At 41.8% G+C, this 23,103-nt stretch overlaps 1 protein-coding gene across 2 annotated transcripts in view; it reads left to right on the forward strand.

Moving 5' to 3' along the window:
* LOC115388505 (nuclear receptor ROR-alpha A-like) overlaps window positions 1–22,001 on the forward strand; it is a 55,933-nt gene extending 33,932 nt beyond the window's left edge. For both annotated transcript variants that reach the window (XM_030091670.1, XM_030091674.1), the window contains 10 exons: window positions 7,253–7,338; window positions 9,927–10,068; window positions 12,974–13,230; window positions 13,316–13,517; window positions 15,835–15,956; window positions 16,143–16,275; window positions 17,161–17,268; window positions 18,806–18,916; window positions 19,157–19,269; window positions 20,786–22,001. In XM_030091670.1, coding sequence (XP_029947530.1) covers window positions 7,253–7,338; window positions 9,927–10,068; window positions 12,974–13,230; window positions 13,316–13,517; window positions 15,835–15,956; window positions 16,143–16,275; window positions 17,161–17,268; window positions 18,806–18,916; window positions 19,157–19,269; window positions 20,786–20,950 — 1,439 coding nt within the window. In that variant the 3' untranslated portion in view covers window positions 20,951–22,001. The remainder of the gene's footprint in view (window positions 1–7,252; window positions 7,339–9,926; window positions 10,069–12,973; window positions 13,231–13,315; window positions 13,518–15,834; window positions 15,957–16,142; window positions 16,276–17,160; window positions 17,269–18,805; window positions 18,917–19,156; window positions 19,270–20,785) is intronic.
* The last annotated feature ends 1,102 nt before the right edge of the window (window positions 22,002–23,103 follow it).

The following is a 23,103-nucleotide window of genomic DNA, read 5'->3' on the forward strand; positions in this document are numbered from 1 at the left end:
TTACTGATGGAAAGATTCACTGTAGAGGAAGGAGGAGGAGGAGGGCGGCTTGTTGTCATCTTCTTCCTATCAAAACAAAGGTCAATCTGAGCTGGAGGCTCATATCAATATAAATGTTGTCTGTCTGACATCTGGTTTTTTGATTGGATGCTACTCAAATCCATTTCCACACCATCATCCTCTTCCTCGTGTCTCATTTGTTATTTTTTTTTCACAAAGCTTTAAAAAAAAACCCAGAAAAAAATGGCCTTCGCAGCTCAAAGGGGGTTTTGTGAAGGGTTTTGGATGCCTAAAAAAAGCCAGGCAGATGTTTGCGTTTGCAGCTGGCTGTATAAATATCCTGCGCTCTCGCATCGGCTCTCATTTTCAGGCGGTGGCTTTGTTGAACATCCCCTTTGATGTTGAAGTGCAGAATTCAGACGGGATTAACACTCGCAGAGCTAATTACTGCAGAGAGGAAGCTGCAGCGCGGAGGGATGAATGAGTGGCTGCGTTGACGTCTGTGCTTCTACTGTTTGCATCATTTGATGAAGATTTTCTCAATAATTTGAATTTTTTACCCGCTTACACACACAGTATTGTGCAAATCTTTATTTTTTAATTGCTTTAATAACATGAAACAATTAGAATTTAATGAATACTGTTGTCCTTAAGACACCAGTTTATGTGGATGTATTTCAGTTTGAGCTGCCGTTGGATTTGTTTTTGGTCTCATTGAATTATTAAATCTTTTGTTTATTTGTTTGTTTGTCATGGACAAACCGAAAATCCAATTGGACAACTTCAGGAGTGAATTTATGAGATTTCAGATTTGATTTTTGGCATGGAGAGAAAACTGAAGGCAGTGTTGACTTTGTTGGAGGAGTGAGATCAGTCTGTTGGTTCCAGTCTGGTTGGGAGATGATTCTGGATCTGATCGAGAACATAACTCCTGACGATACATCTGTAAGCATCTCTTTGCTCTGTGATGTCTTCATGTTTCCTTTATATTTGACTCGAGCTGTGCCAGATCATGTTTGCAAACGGACCAAATATTGCTTATTTTGTAAGCACCAACATGCCGAAGCTAGCATTCCCACGAGCATTAACTGGTTACACTTCTGTGGACTAGTTTCAGTGTGTGAATGAACCTAATTCAGGGAAGGTACAATAACACTTCAAATTGCACTTTTGAGCTATTTCAGCTAATTCCTGATTTTCTATATCGTCTTGTCTGACTATTGAATGTGGTTCTGGAACAGATGAAGCCTAGTTTGGGACTTGGTCTGATGAGGGCTGTACACTGAGCTGTACATTCACTGTGGCTCTTGACAGTAGTGAGGTTTGGTTTAACCTGGTGATAATTAAGAGTTAGGCTAAATTTTAGCCCTAAATTTTGGCTGGTTTATGGAGTCATTGAATGACGGGCAGTCAACAATCAAAGGTTCAGTTGACTCTTTCAGCCTTAGTGTTGGATTTGCGTGTGACTGAAATTTAGTCTGCTGTCATAGCAGTTTTAGGGCGTTTTCACACCTACCCACTTTAGCTCGACCTAACAGAGTTTTTGGACCGAGCACGGCGCGACTGGGTTGGTGTGAAAGCGCCACTCACTCTCGTCGCTCTAACTCGCCCGCTCCAAGAGTGGCTGAATGGAGTGGTCTCGGAGCGGCTTGGATCGACCTGGGATGCGGCGCGGCAGATGTGTGAAAGCGCACCGGCTTTAGCTCGACCCAAAGTCTAGATATTGCGCCTTTCTGAACTACACAGGCACCCGTAATCGGCTCAAAAAAGTGATCACAAGTCAAAATGGCAGAAAGAAGACAATCTCTACTGCTCACTCTCTGGCAGACTGATAACAATGCTTTTTTTTCCACTGGTTGTTGCGCGATTTTATCCCGCCCTTTTCCTTTTTTGATTGACGGGTAAGTGACAGGCTTGCACACACGTTTGATTCTTGCGGTTCCATATCAGCGGCGCAACAGACAAATTTACCGGTATTTTTTTTTTCAGCCTGAAAAATGCAATGTGTGGCGTGAGTGTGTGACCAGAGACCGAAATGCGTGGCAAGCTGCAGCAAGGCTGCTGTTTTGATTTTACGCCAACTTCCGCCTGGTTGTCATGGATACCCCGCACTTCCCTTGTTTAGAGCGGCTGCTCTGCGTGGTCATGAAAAGCATATGTGAAAAGGGGCCGTGTTAGTTGAAAATTGAAAAATTGTATCTTTTTTCCTGGTGCGGCTGCCTTTGGCTCGACCCAGCTATATGTGAAAACAGCCCTAGACTCTGTCAACTGGTTTCAGTGTCAGACCTTGTTCTGAAACTTTTTGACTTGCTTGTATCTTCTACTGTACCGTATGATTCTGCATGTCTGAAATAATGTTACAGTGGTTGAATCATGTTAGCTACATTTAATCATTTCTTTTCGGGCCTCATTCTGGACTGTGGAAGGATCTGTTACAGGATGTTGAGGGTTTGATTACTGCAAATGAGGTTTTGATTCATTGGATCTGTTCTGGATGTGAGCTCGATTTACCACAATTCAAAACTATTTTAAACTTGGTAAAGGACCGTTTTGAGAAACTTTCGACTTTAGTTTCTCCATCAAGTAGGACTCCCACATTCACAGCCGAGAAACTATTTTATTTCATATTTTGATTGTTCCTGGAAAGGGGTTTTTTGTTTCAATTTAAGACTGTTTTGCCTTATGGTGCGTTCACACCGGACGCGTCGCAAGCGTCGTGAGCGGCGCTTTTCTATGCAAACTCTATGGTGGACGAGCGGCGGGGCAGCGCGTCAGGAGCGTCGACTTTTTGAGAGTTGGGAAAACTGAACTTTCGACGCGCTGCCGCTGGGCGTCAACCAATCAGAGACGATCCCTCCGGTGCTACGTCACTACGAGTGATCCGAGGACCGATGCGGGCCAGCCAGTGTTGCCAACTTTATAACTTTCTCACTAAATCTGCCGACTTTCCAAAGCCTCTTGGCGACTTTTTTTTTTTGTCAAAAGCAACTAGCGACAAATCTAGCGACCTTTTCTGGTGCTCTGGAGACGTGACAGGACGTCTCGTTGCTCTCGTCAATGAGCAGCGGGTGCTGCCGTGAGCCCCTCCCCCGTCCCAAAGCGCTCACAAGTGGTCAGTCTCACGCAGCGCTCCCCGCTGCAGTCAGAGCAGAGAGGAGCAGACCAGCCAATAGCGACTTTTCCGACGACGCGATCTAGCTTTATTTAACAAATAAAGCCAAGTCACTCTCCTGATGCGATCCGCCATAGCTGAAAACAGAAATCAGCCTCCCGCGCGCCAATAAACTGACGAGCGTCAAGAGCGTCGCAAGCGTCGTGAGCTTTGTGACCACCTGGTGTCAAGCGTCGTGCTTGAAGCGTCACAAGCGTCAGCTTCGAGGCGTCCCAAGCGTCGACGACGCCCGCAACGCGTCCGGTGTGAACGCACCATTAGACAGTGAATTTTGGTTTTCTTCTCTTCTCTGCATTTCAGTCCATGCAAACCACAAGCAGCTTGCAGTGTCCTGTGGTAACAGAGGAACATCTTGGTGCCTCCAAACTGTTTATGCGCCTGTTAACCACATTTTTATGAAACTGTGAAATTACCACACTCAACACGTATGGTTTGTGGGTGTTCTGCGAGCTTTCTGTTGTTGATAGAACAGCCGTTTTCTGTCAAATGGTCCATACTATCCACACACCAAGTCTGATTGGGCCAGATGCTTCGAACACTCTAGAAAAGTCTCTTTTTTTCAAAGCTCCTTCTGTGTTGGTGCTTTTGATCTGCTCTGAGTGATGGACCAGACATTGCTGTAATGAACTGAACTAGTTTACACTCATTAGTAGATAAATGCATACTGATTCATTCACAGTTCGTGCTTAAAAAGCTTGTAAATAGAGCTGATGCCTGTATGGATGTGTCGTTTGGTGGATTATAGAAATACTTTTCCATATTGATGTGACTGTATTGAGTTAGAAATAATTATTTTACTGTTCGAAATGAACACATTTTAAATAACCAAACTGTTTAAAAAGATGTTCCTTTGATATCTGCGTGTCTGAATCTGCGGACAGTTTCTGTAGATTTCTTGTTGCAAGCGACTCTCTCAGTGCCAGAGTTAATCTGACTCTTGCTGCTGGTTCACTGGGTTCAGGCCAGCATTCAGTGGGTCAGGTGGTCGGTCAAAGCTAAGTTACGTCACATGATTCACCGAGCCGTCCAGCAGTGTGTTTGCAGCCTCGAGCTGATTGACAGAACTTCACTACGGAACTATTGTCGAATTTCACCAACCTTTGAGGGTTATAGCACTTCACATGAGAGGATTTGGAGAAGAAAAAAAAAATTCCTATGTTGTAAAAATGCTCTTTTTTTTCACTTTGCTGAACCAGACATTTTAATACACCACGAGAAGCTCTTGCAATATTTTTTCAGACAAATTCATAATTCTTGAGAATATTCGGCTATTTCAAGGCTGAAGGCTTGAAAGCACAAATTGTGAATTCAAATGTAAATTGTAATTTTAAAAGATCTCAAAGGTGACCTGAAATAACACAGGATGTGACTGCATAGAAGTATCTGTTAAGGTTTGCAGGTTAAACGTTGTGCAATCTTAGCACACTTTAAACAACACTCCTATCAGCGGTTTAAGTGTTGTTCTTTCTCTCTTCTGGTGATTCAACCGATATGAGCATCTTGTACATCTGCTTCACCACAATCGGGCGCAGTCGCAATGCTAGTTTCATATTCTGTAACACTCAGACGAGGGTTAGTAGCCCTCCGCCCAACCTGGAGAGCCAGGGGTTCAGTCTTCATCTGGTCTCTACCCTCGACCTGTTGGGCCTGGGTGGCCCTGCCAGGAGTGCGGTACTCCAGCCGACTTAACTCTCCTCGAGACACAAAACCTATCCTGCCACTGTAAGGCAGTGATCCGATCCGGATTGGATATCCAACCACCTTGCAATAACGTTTTGTAACATCGGCTCTTTTAATGAGGGACTGCTCAGTAAAACCAGGAAGCAAGAAACCGCAGTCGTCACCAGTGTTGTCAAACTGAGCAGTAAACACGAAAATAGCTGAGGCTTGTGGGAAGTGCGTCATTAAAAAAACAAAAACCAACTGTAAGAGCGTGACAGAGGACGTTCTGGTGGCGTCAGTGACCTAACACCACCCCCCGCTGTGCAGAGTAGCTTCAACTGAATCTAATGTACAGTGTATATTTTAAAGATACAACACAAACAATTGTAGAAGGTAGTTTGTGTTGTTGAAATAAAGCAACGGGATGCCGTTGTGAGTCCCTGAACTTTATGCGTCACCCCAAACTGTTCAGGTGGTTTCAAGTAGATCTGAGGTAAAACTTGAGTCAAATCATAAGTTTGTGGGAAGTGAAAGAGAGCAGTCGAAACTTTCTCTCTCATATGAATACTTAGCTCTCTTTATGCCCAGTTTTCAAACACTTGTTCTGTAAACTGAACATATTTAGTATGTTAAGGTCAATATACTTATTTGTTGATGCTGATTAATCGTGAATTTTAGTTATATTCTATATTTTTATCACTTCACCGGTCTCAAAGCACCTCAGACTGTCCTTCACTTTCATTTATGTAAATATGCTCGGAGGGCTGATGTGAGAGAACCTCTCAACCTCCTCTGGGAGCAATTTAGGGCTCAGTGTCCTGCTCAAGGACACTTTGACCTTCAGACAGGACACGATGGGACAGCAAACCAACAACCTTGTGGTTATAAGGTGACCCGCTCAACCAACAGAGCCACAGCTGGCTGAACACATGTTTCACCCTCTTTTAATTCTCAATAACTGAAGGTAAACTGGAGCAAGTTACTATCTGATTATGTTTCATTTCCACACTTTGTGGGGTCAAAGCTGCACCTTATAATTATCATTACTGCAATAGTTTGAGAATTATTTTCACTTGACTCATCGATATTTGTTGTGGCCCAAGTGAAGTTTCATCTTTGTTTTACTCATTTTTTCTAAACAGAGCTATTGTAACTCCAGCTGAAGAGTGAAGAATGTTTTCAGGATGCTGGAAATCACTTTTTTTTTTTTTACATCTCTGTGTTTGAGGTTAAAAGCTGGTATGAGGAGTGAGTGCGTGAGTGTGTGTGTGTTGTGTTAATGTGGCCACACACTTACATAACTTCTCCCCGCTAAATATAGCATCTCAGAGGCGAGCTGTCATTGCGTTACAAACTGCTGGGAGTATAAATACACACAGTCGGTGTGTTTTCTTTTTTTTAAGCTTAGTCTGAGCTCCTGTCAGAAAGAGGAGATGCTGCAATTTCACTCCAACTTCAGACCATCTCCACTCCAGTTTATATATTCTAAATATGTCCTGCCTCCTCATTCAGTGTTGATGGTTTCACCATCAGATCCATGAGCTGTCTTTTTAGTTATTCATTTTAATAAATTGTTTTCTTCTCACATTATGAGTTGGAACTTCAGTAAAGCTGATTTAGCCATTTCTTGAGCTCTTACTGCTTAAATACCTGTTGGAGCGTAACAGTAACGGTCCTCCATAATGACCTCTTGTGCAGAGTTCATATGGAGTCCCAGCAGCAGTGTGGAGATTAAAACAAGTGTTGAAAATAGCAGCCTATTTTATTAAAAAAAAAAAAAAAAAGGGGGGGTTTTCTCTAAGTTTTTTGAATCAAGTTATTTTTAAATTTTAACAGATTTTCTTGTTTGAGTAGAAATGGAATTAAATGCTAACTGTTAATGTTCTGTGAATTAGTGATTAATACTTGGATCGCCGTTGGCATGGTATGCCCTTATTTTAAGGCTGCAACAGTCGCAGTCTTGGTGGTTTTGGGACAGTACCTTACTTTGTCTTTGCAACCAACAGAATCTATAAACTTGTGATTCTGTTTTTCAAAGTCATGGCTGCACCGTCCATTTTATACATTTTTATTTATTTATTTTTTTTTAAACAAATGTTTAGATCCATGATTTTTACAAAATGCACTTTCATATTGAAAGAACATGTGTGTGTTTGTAGTGGCAGTTTTAGTAATTATTGATTGACTTTTTCGGGGGGCGCTAGTTGAATGCATTTCCACTGATTCGCTTTGTCATTTCCAAACTATGGTTCTGTTCATGTATCCTATGAACTGTTGAAGAAAATGCACATTTTCAGTATTGTCATGTCACACAGTTCAGTACTGTGTAGTGCATGTGTACGTACTACAGACTAGTGCATGATTTAATTTGTTATCATCTTCCCTATGTCCCTAAACACTCCAATTTTCTGCCTACAGCTCAGATTGAAATCATCCCCTGTAAGATCTGTGGAGATAAATCCTCGGGGATCCACTACGGAGTGATCACCTGCGAGGGCTGCAAGGTAAATGCAACTCTTTTCCCACACAGCCACACTTCTGTCCTCACACTTTCAGCATCTGATTGTTGTTAATGCAAAATCAAAAATGCACCAAGAAGCACATGCAAATTAGTTGACTGTCTTTTGGGCAATTCGTGTAAAATCACTTCATGTAGAATGTAAAAGATTCATGTGAAATCAAAAATCATTTAGAGATTGGTTCAGTGATAATACAAATACACACAACAGTACAATAAGCATTTCAAGGTAAACTTTTTTGAACTTTTTGTTTTCTTCACCTGTGGACCTTTTCACATCCTACACATTATTCCAACTTTATATTTTATCTTTCTGTAAAATAAAAATAAAACTGTCTTCATTTTCGACTGGAGATTTGAAAGTAAAAATAACCTTTAATCAGGGATAAATAAGTACCATTTTGCTAATTTTACTAGAATGAATTGTCAACAATTTGTAAATGATTGGTCATCCCCTCACTTGATGAATTAAAGATATCCTAAATGTCCATAATTTATTCTGATTGAAACGTCTTATTTTGAGTTGCATCAACGTTAAAGTGCGTTTTTCAAAGGATTTGATTATGCACATAAAATCATAAATACATTTGAGAAAATTTGTATTGCTTACGTTAAAGTTTTTAACAAAAGTAGTAACTTTTCTTGTCTGTAATGCTTATTTAAGGCATGGTAACCTAAATATGACATACAGCACCACTGATCAGCAGGAATATAATTGTTAATAAGATTTGTTGTACCGATGTGATCCAGCTGTCTCTTCCTAATTCAAGAAATCTTAAGTGAGTCACGTTCTTGTGTATTCTGATATTTTTGGCTCAGTGTATTCAAAAATACCTTGTATTTTGCTTTTGTTTTTGAAGACTATATTGTTACTGTGTGACACTGGAAGACACGGGTTTCTGAGTAGGAAGTTAGAGCTCTAAAAACCTCACAGAGTCAATGAGTAAAAATCAGTGTTGTGCAAGTTACTGAAGATTAAACCTTTATCAAGGATACGAGTTAACTTTAAGTTGATTTACCTTACAATATAAAACAATTACTGGTTATTGAAAGTTATTGCATTTATTTTGTTCTTGAAATGAAACCAGAGGTAATATTGCTGAAAGGTGTTGAATGCACTTTATTTCAAACTACAGCTACTAAAGCAACATTTTTTTACTCTTTATCTCCAAACATAACTGGGATCAGCCTTCATGTGTGGGTTTTTTTAAACAACTGTACAAGCAGCATGCCAGCCAGCAGGAAATAAGATGGAATATCTTTGATGAAAAACAGACATTTATCCAAAATTTATTACTGAAATGTAAATATTGATATTTTATAATGAAAATGGATCCAGAGAGAGTGAGAGCAAAATGAAGATACAGTTCTCCAGTTAAAAGGAGTTTAGTCCTATAACAACCAGTGTGCAGAACAGAGAGACAGCAGCTTTGTACCTGTTTTCATGTCCAACTAAAATAACAAACTGTGGTCGTAGATTCTGAGTTCAGTAATACTGATTTTAAATCTGCAGACTGGAGCCAAATGAAATATAGTCGGTATAAGTTGACGATTAATAAAGTAGTCGCAGCATCTTAATCTGTGTTTATGTTCATTATGTTTTAGGACCATGAGGGGAATAGTTGTTAATTCAACTAATAACTGAAAGGCTTTCGTAGGCTTGTTCATTATCAACATTTTTGTCGGGGAAAAATGACTTCATGACTGTAGTATTTACATAAACGTCACAGTGTAGTATTACTATTGTGCTCTAGGAACAGAGCCGTGTTTTGTCCCGACAGCTGTGCGGCTTCGTCGTCTTTTCCCCCGTCTCAGCCTCCAAAGACTGAGCCTCATTACCAGAATCGGAGGAAGCGTTTGACGTCGGGTCTGGACTGTCAGACGCAGCCGTTTGGCTCGGAGAGGCTTTTCCCCCAGTTAGAGCGACTCCCCGAACAAGCTGGTGTGCTGGGCTGCAGCAGCTGCTGATGTGACAGCTGGAGGCTCATTTCGCAGCCAGCGAGCAGCTGATGGAGATTTATCTTTGTGCAAACACAGAGAGGAGGGAGAGGGAGAGAGACGGGCTGATGGGAGCTGAGGACGGCCAAGCACACATACCTCCAGACAGGCCCCAATATCAACTCTAAATTCACACATTAGAGAGGCTTAAATTAGCACTTCGGGCATTAACTCTTGAGGAAGTGTGACTATGACTTGGTTGTGTGAAGAGAATCCCGAATTATTACTGGATGTGGTTTTTCAGGGACCCAACAAAAATGACCAAGTGAGGTATTTCAACGTTTAAAGATGCATACTTTTAGAAGCAACAAGTAGAGGGTGAAAGCAGTGTTGTTTCTCTGAAAGCAAACTTTTAGAACTGAATATAAAAAAAAATCAGTGTATTCGGTCTCTTCAATGCATTTGGTTGTGTTCTAACAAAAGATGTGTCACTCTGTTCAAGTGTTGATTTTGAATTCTGGGAATCAAAGGCTTTGACGAAACATTCATTGTTCACCTTTTGTTATTTTAAATGACAAATTATGTCCAGTGTGCGTCAGCATGGACTGTAAGCGCCATAATTTGACCGTCTTGCAGGGTTTCTTCAGGCGGAGTCAGCAGAGCAACGCCAGCTACTCGTGTCCGCGCCAGAAAAACTGCCTGATCGACCGAACGAGCCGAAACCGCTGCCAGCACTGCCGTCTGCAGAAATGTCTCGCCGTGGGCATGTCCCGAGACGGTGAGGTGGACACACACACACACACACACAGATACACACACACACACACACACACACAGAAACGTGCCTAACCTACAAGCACACTGTCACCTGCACTAACATCTGGCAGTCAGCAATTTGTGTGTGTAAACATAGAAAAAGCCACACAACAGCAGCTGTGCAGAGGAGTGCGGATGTTTGCAGCATGTTGCCCGGACATCCAGCTGTACACTGATAGAATACTGCTTTATTTAAATTTTTTAATAATAGCCCCTCCATCCATCTCCGACATCTGCTTGCTCCAAGTTAAGTTTGGTGGTAGCTGGAAGCCATGAGGTGGAAAAAGGAGCACAGCTTGGACATGTGATCAGAGGGAATGAGCATTTACCCAGTAGACATGTTTTTGCATACCTGAGTGTCCCCCTACCAAAAGAACACACCCACATACACTCATAAAACATAAAGATTAAAAGAAAAAAAAAACCAAACAGAAACACCCTGCATGGGTTTGGTGAAGTTTGCATATTCTTCCTGCATGCTGTTATTGTTTTCTTTTTTGTTTTTTCTGGGTGCTCTGGTTTCCCTCCACAATTTAAAGGTTTGCTTCTTAGTGAATTGGTTTCTCTAAATCGGTTCAAAAGTGAGTGATCAAATGACTTTCAGTCACCATTGATGGATTAATGACTTTGGTTTAATGTGCTTCCAGAGTTAGTGATGTTATGATCAAACTTTGAAGAAAAATCCTACAAAAAATGAACGTTACATCTACCCTGTATCTGAATACTTCTTGTTTAGGTGTATGGATGAGACCCTTGTTATGTGTGAAATGTTAAATGCAGTTACTGGTTTGGGAAAAGAAAAAAAAAACTGAACTAAAGTAAGGGACAGTATTTCACCTGACTCAGTCTCTGCTCTTCAGATCAGATTACTATTATGTCTTTTTTGCCCTATTGGCTGGTTACAGTTTATCAGTACTGAGTAATTTGAATTCACAGGTGACCTCTGACCTCTTGCTCAGCGCTGAACTGAATGTCTCCTGTGTAGACACACTGCTTTTGATGGTTAGAAATTAAATGACGATAAAATACAGGTAATTCTAAAAAAAATTAGCATATTGTGACAAATTGCATTGTTTTCTGTAATGCACTGATAAACATTAGACTTTCATATATGTTAGATTCATTACACACAGCTGAAGTGGTTCAAGCCTTTTATTGTTTTAATATTGATGATTTTGGCCAAAAAGTGAAGAAAAACAAACAATTCCTATCTAAAAAAAAATAGCATATTCAATCCGACCAATAAAATAAAAGTATTTTTAATACAAACAATGTCAACCTTCAAATAATTATGTTCACTTATGCACTCAATATTTGGTCGGGAATCCTTTTTCAGAAATGACTGCCTCAATGCGGCGTGGCATGGAGGCAATCAGCCTGTGGCACTGCTGAGGTGTTATGGAGGCCCAGGATGCTTCGATAGCGGCCTTTAAGCGATACTTCAACATTTTGGCAAATTGGCCCATTTAGCGCAATTCCTTAGTCATTTCGAACAGCATACTTACTTTTTTTGTGAGGGCGAGCTGTTGTTTATTCAGAGGTGAGTCGGGGAAGGTTTTCGGGACGGACACAATGGAGGTGAACGGTATTTTTGTTCCCCCTCGTCAAACTCATCAAATACACATTCCAACAACCCCAAAACACTTTGGTGGACACGCTATAATCCACACATTCACTACGCTGTGAAATATTAATGCAAAATTACCAGATTGAGTTGTTTATGCGAAGATAGCTAAGACGGAACTACTTACTAAACATGGCGTCTGGGCGTAGTGATTTCAAAAGAAAAAGTAGTTCCCAGTATTTGCTTCAGTGTCGTAACGCTACAATATTATTTGTTGGTGTTCCACAGCGTAGTGAATGTGCGGATTATAACGTGTCCACCAAAGTGTTTTGGGGTTGTTGGATTGTGTATTTGATGAGTTTGACGAGGGGGAACAAAAATACCTTTCACCTCCATTGTGTCTGTCCTTAAAACCTTCCCCGACTCGCCTCTGAATAAACAACAGCTCGCCCTCACAAAAAAAGTAAGTATGCTGTTCGAAATGACTAAGGAATTGCGCTAAATGGGCCAATTTGCCAAAATGTTGAAGTATCGCTTTAAGCTCATCCACAGTGGGGGGTCTGGTGACTCTCAACTTCCTCTTCACAATATCCCACAGAGTCTCTCTGGGTTCAGGTCAGGAGAGTTGGCAGGCCAACTGAGCACAGCAGGACCATGGTCAGTAAAGCATTTACCAGTGGTTTTGGCGCTATGAGCAGGTGCCAGGTCGTGCTGAAAAATGAAATCTTCATCTCCATAAAGCTTTTCAGCAGATGCAAGCATGAAGTGCTCCAGAATCTCCTGATAGCTAGCTGCATTGACCCTGCCCTTGATAAAACACAGTGGACCACCACCAGCAGCTGACACGGCACCCCAGACCATCATGACTGTGGGTACTTGACACTGGACTTCAGGCATTTTGGCATTTCCTTCTCCCCAGTCTTCCTCCAGACTCTGGCACCTTGATTTCCGAATGACATGCAAAATGTGCTTTCATCCGAAAAAAGTACTTTGCACCACTGAGCAACAGTCCAGTGCTGCTTCTCTGTAGCCCAGGTCAGGTGCTTTTGCCGCTGTTTCTGGTTCAAAAGTGGCTTGACCTGGGGAATGCGGCACCTGTAGCCCATTTCCTGCACACGCCTGTGCACGGTGGCTCTGGATGTTTCTACTCCAGACTCAGTCCACTGCTTGAGAAGGATCTGTAGATGAGAGACTCGGTGGGGGGTCTCAAACACTGAATTTAGATGACATTTAGTTAAATGTGTTGTTGTCCGACGGTGAATAATAATGCTTGCTGTTCTTGCTTGTTTCTCGTCTCTCGCAGCTGTAAAGTTTGGCCGTATGTCTAAAAAGCAGCGGGACAGCCTGTACGCCGAGGTCCAGAAGCACCGCCTGCAGCAGCAGCAGCAGCAGGGTCCTCTGCTCCTGTCCCGGCCCAGCCTGGGCAGCCCCAGCCCGGGCGAGGCCGAGTCGCTGTCCCCGCACTACACCCTGTCCTCCTCGGGCCTCACCGAGCTCCCCGACGAGGTGGGCCGCTACGGGGAGCAGAACTCGCCCGAGGGAGGATCGCTCTCGTCAAAGGTATGCGCTCTTTTCCGTTTTTCTGGTGCGCTGAGGTTAACTGCAGATTTATTGACATCTTGTACGTGGTGGTTTCCGTCAACAGGCAGACTCGGGAGAAGGAGGAGGCGGGGGAGGCGGCGGGGGATTTTACCTGGACATCCAGCCGTCTCCGGATCAGTCCGGCCTCGACATCAACGGCATCAAACCCGAGCCCCTGTGCGACTACGGCTCCAGTAACGGTTTCTTTCCGTACTGCTCCTTCAGCAACGGAGACTCGTCGCCCACAGTGTCCATGGCCGAACTCGGTGAGCGGCGCCGGAGCCTGCAGCCCCCGAACCCTTTGATCTCAACACTGAACTCGTCACTCTGGTGTCTCCGTCTCATTGACTGCTGTGGTGTGAGCTCCTGCTGTCCGCCGCAGGCTTCATACGCAGCCAGTCCCCCCAGACCCCTGCAACAGTTACTAATCTGCCACTGGTATCATGAACCAAGTCTGAAATAAATCCTGCCAGATTTTTCTTTTTAATCCGATCAAGCAAACAGAGAAATGCGACAAAAACGCAGCACGTACAGAACTTCCTTTGGGAATGTTTAACATTCAAGATATGTTCAGGAGGAATGTTCCAAATGTGAATGAAAGCAGCAAAAATAAAACATTTCAATTTAATATTTCTTCAACGTCAGTAAAATCCTGACATAAAATTTTAACAATTTATTCCATGAACTCTGAAAAATATTACAGTTTACTAAAGCATTAAATAAACGTACAAATATTGGATATATTTTTTAAAAAATGTCTTTCTAATGTTGGTACTGTTTTTTTATCTACATTTGCCGACGTATTAAGATCAAATTTTCCTCAATGTTTCATTTTTTTTTTTCTACTCACATTCTCAAATCTTTTACTGAACTTTTTCTTTGATATTTCACCAACATCAAACAATATTAAATCCTGGAACAGTTAACTAATGTTAAAGTGTTAATGAACTCACTTTAGTGAACATTTACTATTATTGCTAATTATTTTTTACACGTCTACTCCGAACTGATGTTTGCAGGTTCTTTCACTTCTGGCTCCTCAGAATTTGTTTTTATTAGTTTTTTGTCACTTTAGCTGCTGTATCTCTCATACATTATAACTAATTTACCAGCATTTTTTAAGATGCTAAAAATGTTTGGCATGAGTGCTGCATACTTTAACCGGCATGTTTAGCTGATTTTTAATTTTTTTATTGTTCACTTGATTTGACAAGAAACAGTTATCGTTGGTAAAACGTTTGACGTCGGGGAATATCCAACAAGACAAATATATTTTGGCCATCATTATCTATCTATATCTGATAATTTTTTATAAACATCAGTAAAATAGTTATGTGATATTTTCTTGTGTTAGAATTAGTTTTTCTCCGGTGAGCTGCTCAGTGAGTTTGTTCCAAGTCTGAGTGCAACTTTGGCCTCTTACAGTGAGTAAAAAAAGCCTCCACCGTCAGAAGGTGTAGAGCTCTGGAGCGAGACTGAAGAAATGAATTATCCACCATTTGGAGGAAAATAGCTGAGAGCTGGCGGTTGGAAAACAAACAGAAGATGAGGAAATATCTGGAAAGAGGTGAAGCAGGAAGAAAAGATAAAGGAGGGAGAAGAGGGAGGAATGAGGAGCCACAAAAGATGGGTGTGGAGAGACAAAAGAGAGAGAAGCGTGGGGGCAAACAGAGACAGAAAGGTGGTTTAAAATAGCAGGAGGTTGGAAACTCATCTTCAGAGCTCATTAAAATCTCTGTGTGGTAATTAGCTGTCTGTTAATTAGGGCCAACTGGGACGTGGCAGGGCACTCGTAGGGGGAAATCATCTTTTTCTCATCCCTGGTGATTTCTTTATTCACTTCTTCGTTCTCATAAAGCCCCTACTAACAATCCCAAGCTTTATTAAGTGGCTGTGTTTCTTAACCTTATGCGACGGCGCTTTTGATCTCTGCTGTTATTTCGTATTCATTCATGTATCCTCAACAATTAGCAGCAGCTTGCCCAAACTGCAGAGAACAATAGTTACTGTATGCTTTTCTTGGGTTTGTAGCTTGTTAGAGGTGCACGTATAAACATTCAGTTTCCATTTTATTTCGGTCCAAACACAATACCAAGGTCGGACTTCTGACTTTACTAAACTCACAAACAAACCGTAGACATTGTAGGCATGTCGTCTTTTGTTGAATCAAAGTCGTAGAAAGAGGAACGGTTGCTTGTCTGCACATCTCAGTCTTATTAATGAGACACAGTATCTCAGATTGTGCTTAACACATCAAGCGAAGTTTCAAAACTGCAAACTTTTCAGACATAATTCAAGATTTCCTCCCGTAGTTATCCCATAAAGAAACTGCTTCCTGATGAAATTTTTCATTGAGGGCCATGTTCGTTAATACTCTTTTCATTCTGAATGATCAAATGCTTCATACTCTACATGCAGATCGTTCACCTTCGAGATTTTCAAAGAGGTTTAAAGAGCATAAAGCCTGGTCTGCCGTTCCCGAGGGAACCTCGGTCGCCCCAGAGATCCTCAAAGGATTGTGGTTGACAGCGTTTCTGCGGCCTCGTTCTTGCCACATCAACATGTTCCTTTGTTTTCTTCCAGATCACCTGGCTCAGATCATCTCCAAGTCTCACCTGGAGACGTGTCAGTACCTGAGGGAGGAGCTGCAGCAGATGAGCTGGCAGAGCTTCATGCAGGACGAGGTGGAGAGCTATCAGAGCAAGGTGTGTTTGATTCCCGTTATCATCTTCATGTTTCATCTTTGTAGAGCGTATCTACTGACCAAATGATCAACATATAATCCACCCAGCAAGATCCACATGGCCGTTGTTGCTCAAGCTCGAAAACACCGTCTTTGTCAAACTTCACGTCTGTTCTGTGTGTTTTGTTTTACCCTTTCTTGCCCGCAGCCTCAGGAGTTGATGTGGCAGCTCTGTGCGGTGAAAATCACCGAGGCCATCCAGTATGTGGTGGAGTTCGCCAAACGCATCGATGGCTTCATGGACCTCTGCCAGAACGACCAGATCGTGCTGCTGAAAGCCGGTGAGAGCAGCAGCCACTTCTGATGGGACTGATTCAAGAAAAAAAAAAAAAAAAAAAATCCTGCGATTTTCCTCTGGTCAACAAATGAAAGTCCAAACATACACAGGGAGAACATGCAAACTCCACACTGAAATGCCCTCAAGCATTAAATAATTTTTTTTCTGTAGAATTTGCATGTTCTCTGGGTGCTTTTTCCCTCACCGGTTCGATAAGAGGTTAAGTAGTGAGGTGGAATCTATTCTTGTCAATGATGTGTGAAAAAGCAGGTTAAACCGCAGACACGTCACCTTCCATCCCACACATCAGATTATTTATTTAACTAGTAAGTAAATAGATGAATGATAAGATAATAGGGTGGTTGGTTGTTACACCCGATGGTGCCGAGAAATAAAAAAAACATGCAGCATATTCAGTCATATTCAGTCATTACCTAATGTTCTGTAAATTTGTTTTGTTGGTTTTTTTTTTCTTTTTACTTTAGTAACTCTTGATTTATTGCTTTATTTAAGCACAGAGCACATATTTACTGTTTTGCATAAAGATTTAGTGTTTTGCCATTTTAGTGCAAGCAGCAGATGCTATTTGCTGAGACATTTGCAGACACGCCACAGATGTGACAAATTTTCAGTATAAAAACAGATTTTAAATTCACTAGGAGTTATAAAGCTGATGGATCACACCGCAGTCTGGAGCCCATATTGTCTTAGAGTCATTAGTGTTGCCAACATACACTTTGCTTCAGAAGACAGCATTTGTGTTACAGTTACCTATATTAAATGAAATCTGAATCATCTTGAATGATTTATTGAGTCACTGTGGTGTGGTTGGACTTGGCCCCATTTGATTAAAACATTTACTCGTCTCTGTTTGTGTTTTCTCTGTCAGGATCTCTGGAGGTCGTCTTGGTGCGAATGTGTCGCGTGTTCGACTCACAGAACAACACCGTCTACTTCGATGGCAAGTTCGCAGGTCCGGAAGTCTTCAAAGCTTTAGGTGAGCGGAGAAACTCGTCGGACAGCAGGAGATCAAAAAATAACTCCTCCTCGGTTAGAATTAATTTATTGATGAATGGATCAAAGATAAATTCACACCGCTTATAGCCTAAAGGCCGCCATGGACGGCGTTACTGTTCAACACAGATAATATTACCTTCCCTGTTTTTATTCCTTTGCTTTACTGTCAAAGTTTGGAAAAGTTGTGCAGCTCCTGACTGATAAAAACACAACTGCCTTCATCCAGTTTTCTCAGCGTCAGAAGATGGAAGCTGTCCTTTTAGTTGTCCTGGTGTGTGTCCTGTCATTTTGTGTTTTCCTCTGAGAAGGACTGGTACTGCTTGAATTAAGTGCATTTCACTTCATTCTAACAGTTGTTGTTACCTTTGCTGTGGAATAATCCCACTGTCTGCACACAACATTTTTCACAAGTTTTCTGCCAACACCCCCCAATAAAAGAAGCTTTTGTTGAATTTAGTGACATGCAAGTCTTGCTTGTGCTGTACGTCGCTTTGGACAAAAGCGTCTGCTAAATGAAATTGCAGAATTGTAGCAAGTCTGAGGGTTTTTCTTTTTTTTTTCAATTCCCATTTATGAAACGAGCTGTAATGAGATATTGCAGCAGTGGCTGTTTATTCAGATAAATTCTGGTGAGGTCCAGTCTGAGTCTGAATGAACAGAGAATGATTTTAAGCAGTGTGCTGATGTGATCATGTGTTTAGTACATTAGTACTCATTACTGCAGCACTGCTTCAAAAGTTATAATTCATTATTATGGTGAAATTATAACCCAGTTACTTCAGCTTTGGTGAGCTGACAGGTTATTTTGATTCTATATTTAGGCACTGTTTATACAGCTGCGCTTCAAGTGTTCAAGTGAAAACACATTGATGTTGTGTTTTTGACTCAGAAAAGTTTTGCGTTCACACAATATTGCTTTGAAAAGGGTGTGGTTTCATGTTGGGCCTCTAGTAGGTGCTGCTGGTTATCTTTTTGATAGAACCACACACACACAATGGAGAACAATCCAGGCCGTTGTTACTGTCCATCTACTAGTGTATGTGCAGAAAAACTGTTTACAGCAGCCGTGGTGCAGATACGCGGTAGCAGTGTTTCTGAAAAATTGTGGCTTCCCTCGTTTCCATGGAGATGGAGTATGAACATTTTCGAAAAACTTTCACATTGAGAGGTGTTTTCAAAAAGTTGGTTCCAAACATCCACGCTCTGTAACACGACATTCAAAACACGGCAATAGTTTAAAATGTTGTGGTGTGAGCGGGACTTGACCTGCTGGACTGCTGAGCTGCAGAGCTGCTGTCTCTCTGTCCTGCACTCAGATCCCACTGCTGTCTGAGTACTGGTGTAACAGAGCAGTCGTCCCCGTTAACTTACTCCTGTTTACCGAAGGAGCACCTCAGTCATGCTGAGCATTGTTGTGGAAGCTCTGAGACTTACTGGTGTCATAAAAGCGCCATTGTGCTTTTATCATTGTCTTATTTTGATGTTTTCCACAATCTCTCTGTGTTGTTGCTCACCAGGTTGTGACGACTTGATCACGTCAGTGTTCGACTTCGCTAAAAGCATGTGCTCGCTGCATCTGTCTGAGGATGAACTCGCTATTTTCTCAGCATTTGTCCTGCTTTCTGCCGGTACGTATTTATATCTCTCTGCCATCTTGACCTTTCTACAGTGACCTTTAAGAGTGTGTGTGGCCCTTTTTACATGCTCATGTGATATGAAGACACTAACTTGTTGGTTGGCTTGTTTGGTTCCTGCTGGACAAACGAGGATAAGTTGGAATGTTAGTGCTTGGGAAGTGAAATTTCTGGGTTAAGTCAATGAATTGTGGGTGTGTTTGTGTGTGTGCGTGTGTGTGTGTGCGCACGCAGACCGCTCGTGGCTGCAGGAGAAGCTGCAGGTGGAGAAGCTGCAGCAGAAGACGCAGCTGGCCCTGCAGCATGTCCTGCAGAAGAACCAGCGGGAGGACGGAGTGCTCACCAAGGTACCGAACTCTCTACAGGAAGCAACAACAAGGAGCCCAAACTCAAACACACCACCCAAAAACAACAACTGTGTATCCCAAAGCAAAATGAGGAGTTGCATCATGCAGTTTGATACAATATGTTTAAAACTTCATCAGGAATCCAGGGAAGTGGAAAATCTTGCAACATTGCTCTCTAGTGGAAAACTCGTTGAACTACTTGTCTATGATTTGGTTCTAAATTAGAAAATCAGCAAATGATACATTTTTGTTACACATTAAAGTCAATTCTAGGTTTTTTAAAACCATTCTAAATTTAAATTGCTGGGAGTCCTTCTCTGTCTTCTTCATTTGTCTTTTCTTTCTTCCTTCTTACTCCATTATTTTCTTCATCTGTCTTTCTCCTCTTCTTCACTGTGTCCTCATTTCCTCTCGCTTCCTTCCATGGTCTCCCTGTTTCACCTCTTCTTCACCTCTCCTTTACATTTTTTGTTGCCTCATCTTCTCTGTTGCCTCTCCTCCATTTGTCTCCTCCCTCCCTCCCTCCCTTCCTTCCTTGTGACATGTCTGGCTTCCTTCCCTCCATTTGTCTCCTCTCATCTTATCACCAATTCTATTCTTTTTCTCATTCCTCCTCCACTTCCTCGACTCCTGTTTTCTGTTCTCTGTTCGCACTACTCATTCCCTTTTTCCTTTTTTTTTTTTTTTACTGGTCTCATCCTTCCTCTTCTCATCTCCTCATTGCTCGTGTCTTTTCACCTCTTTTCCTCCTTTCTCGATCTTAACTCCTCCCACGTTCTTGTTTTTGTCTAGTTTTCTTTCTATATCAGAACTGCTCACATCTTGTCCTCATTCTTCTTTTCATCTTTTCCTTTCTTCTCTCCTTTGCTGCTTTTCTCTCTCTCTTCTCTCATTTCTGCTTTTCTCGTCCTCATGTTTCTCCTTCTCTAACGTTTTCTTATCTCAACTTTCCACTTTTCTGTAATTCCCACCCGTTCACGCCACGTCTCCTCTCTTATTCCCTCCATTCTTTTGCATGTCTCCTTTCATTTTATTTATCCTCTCTTGCCTCTCCTGACCTCCGTTCACCTCTTTGCTTCTTTTCCTTCCTGTCTTGCCCCATTCTTCTCCAAATCTTACTTTGTCCTTTTCTATTTTCTCTCTTCTTCTTTGTCTGTTCTCCTCTCTCGCCATTCTTGAACACATCTTTTTTTTAAATCTCTCCACATTTTCCTCCTTTTTTCTTCCCGCTCTGTCACAACAATTTTAACCACTTTTTAATTGTTTTCTTGCCCTCTCCTGCATTTCCCCTGATTTTTAACTCTCTTCTTCTTCTTCTCCTTCTCCTTCTCCTTCTCCTTTTTCTTCTTCTTCTTCTCCTTCTCCTTCTTCTTTCTTTCCTTCGACTCTGTCCTTTCTTCTGTTGCCTCTGCTCGTCTTTTCCCTAATGTTTTCTTCTTTTCCCCTCCTCGTGTCTTCCCCCTCTACTCTCTTCCTCTCTGGTTTGACCTTTGTTCCCTCTCCTCTGCCTCCTCAGCTCAGATGTAAGGTGTCGGCGTTGCGCTCGCTGTGCAGTCGGCACACAGAGAAGCTGTTGGCGTTCAGAGCCGTCTACCCCGACGTGGTCCGATCGCACTTCCCTCCTCTTTACAAGGAGCTGTTCGGCGCCGACCTGGAACTGAACCTGCAGCCCGGCGACTGAAGGCGACGCCCCGCAGAGCCGAGCAGCGCCCGGCTGCTGGATCCAGACGGGTCGGGCCCGGTCTCCACGGGGACACGGAGGACGGGATGGTTACTGAGCGAGCGCTGAACACTTGAACTGGTGTGCGGCTCGTCCTCCTCTCACAGGGTCAGGTGGTCTTATCCGGGAGGCGGGATCTGGACCCGGCTTTAAAAAAGCACTTTCAGGACTCTCACTGAAACCTGGATTCTGTTTTCCTCACCGGATCATCCAGACGTCACCTCTTCTTCTTCAGCACTGATTTTCTGTCACTCTGGAACTTTGTAGTAAATCTAAAAGAGACTCTCAGTTGGATTCAGCAGAAGAACATAACTGGGAATGATTTTATTCCTGTTCCACCTCCCTCCTCTTTTCCTGCCTGTTTATCTGCCAGCTGCTGTATCTAAACCTCTAGCTCCACCTGGTGGCTCTCACACTCAAGTGCAGGCTGTACTTTTTCTGTTGCATGTGCGTAAACCATCTAGATCCAACAAGTATTCACATGATTCCCATCAGTTTAGTGCAGCTTTATGTATTTCTGCGAAGCAGAAACATGAAGCAGCTGTCTGCTCAGGTCAACAGATACTCTCACAGCAGATTGGAGTCTGTGTAAAGCAGTAAGAATTCTCTGTCCAGTTTGAAAATATGTTCAATTATTTCAAGTTGTGAGATTCTCAGCTGCTTCTCTGTTCCCAGGCTGTATATGCTAAAGAGTGATCTCCAGAGTTGACAGGTTAACACAAGCGTTGTCGGCTAGCGGGTAGAGATGGATGATTGAGGTGAGTTAGCAGTTCTAAATGCTGACATGTTTTTTCACAGTATGAGCTGCTGGTATAAAGGTACCAGAAAATGTATGCTGAGGATGGATGTCAGCCGAGAAGAGGAAGGCCAGTGAGGGAGGGCATACAGGCGACTGGTGTGAGGGGAAAACTCATCTGAAAATCGGCTTTACACAGACTTTATAGGTGATTAAAAAAAACAGATTAATTTCAAATAACAAATGAAAAACGAATAGTCCCATAAGACAAGAAAGTTAATCCAAAACCCCAGATGTCTCATCACATGGGTTCTTGAAATAAAATGTATTTTTTTTATATATCAGAAATGCAAACATACAGAATACTCACCAAGATTCATTTGCAATTTAAATAAAAGCAATATGACAAACATGTTTTTTTCAAAAGCAATACAGCACTGACTGGACAAAATAAACTATGCAGTGTGAAAATACAAATGTGTTGCACTACAATGAGTTTATCTACTACCTAACTTTACTATTTTTCCTTGTATGTCTTCATTTTCCACAGCAAAAAATAAATACAAAATCCAGTTTTTACCAATTTTCTCAACGACTCAAAGCAGACAACTTCACAAACCGAAAATTTAAGCTCTAATTAGGAAGTATGTGGCTGATTAAAGAACTAAAATCTTTGTTAACTACATATTTGTCTACAGGTAAATCTTCATCAAGTCTTATTGCTTGACAAACATTAACTTTTCATCCTTTGTTTCAATTCATATGGAAGAACTTGAGCATCAGTCCTGACTGAAAAGGAAAAGCAAATTACAGTGGTTCTGCTGGTAGTTCTGTGATGTCAATGTGCCATTGAATCATTCATTAAAATACACATTTTCGGTGTAAAAAATTGTGATTATCTTGTAAGATAGCATGAACATATTTGTTTTTTGTTTTTTTTTTTTAGCTTGATCCAAATCCCTTCTGGTAACATGGAAGCCTCAGATTCACATCCATTAATACAACCAGCCATAAGATATAGGCTAGATGAAGATATCCACCCTTAAAAGTTACTTCATTCAGCATTCAGGAGAATCTTATATATCTGGGTGGGTGGGGGGGTCTGCTTTGGTTGTTTTTTGTTTTTTTTTTGGTCATTGACTGTCCCGGCGTCACTATATTTCTGAACAGGTGTCATTTAATTCTAAGAAGCCTCAGTAAAGACCCAGAGTGGTTTTATGGGGAGTAGTTTGAGGCTTCTTCTCATATAACTGTGATAACAACAGCTTGAAACAGTTTTGTTATGTGGTATGAAAGAGTCATTAATTACTCTGCTAGGGACTTGTGAAGTTTTTACATGGACTAACAGGTTAGCATTCGCTGTGGTGAACAATATACA

This window comes from Salarias fasciatus, chromosome 1 (genome assembly GCF_902148845.1).
Source record: "Salarias fasciatus chromosome 1, fSalaFa1.1, whole genome shotgun sequence".
NCBI lineage: Eukaryota > Metazoa > Chordata > Actinopteri > Blenniiformes > Blenniidae > Salarias > Salarias fasciatus.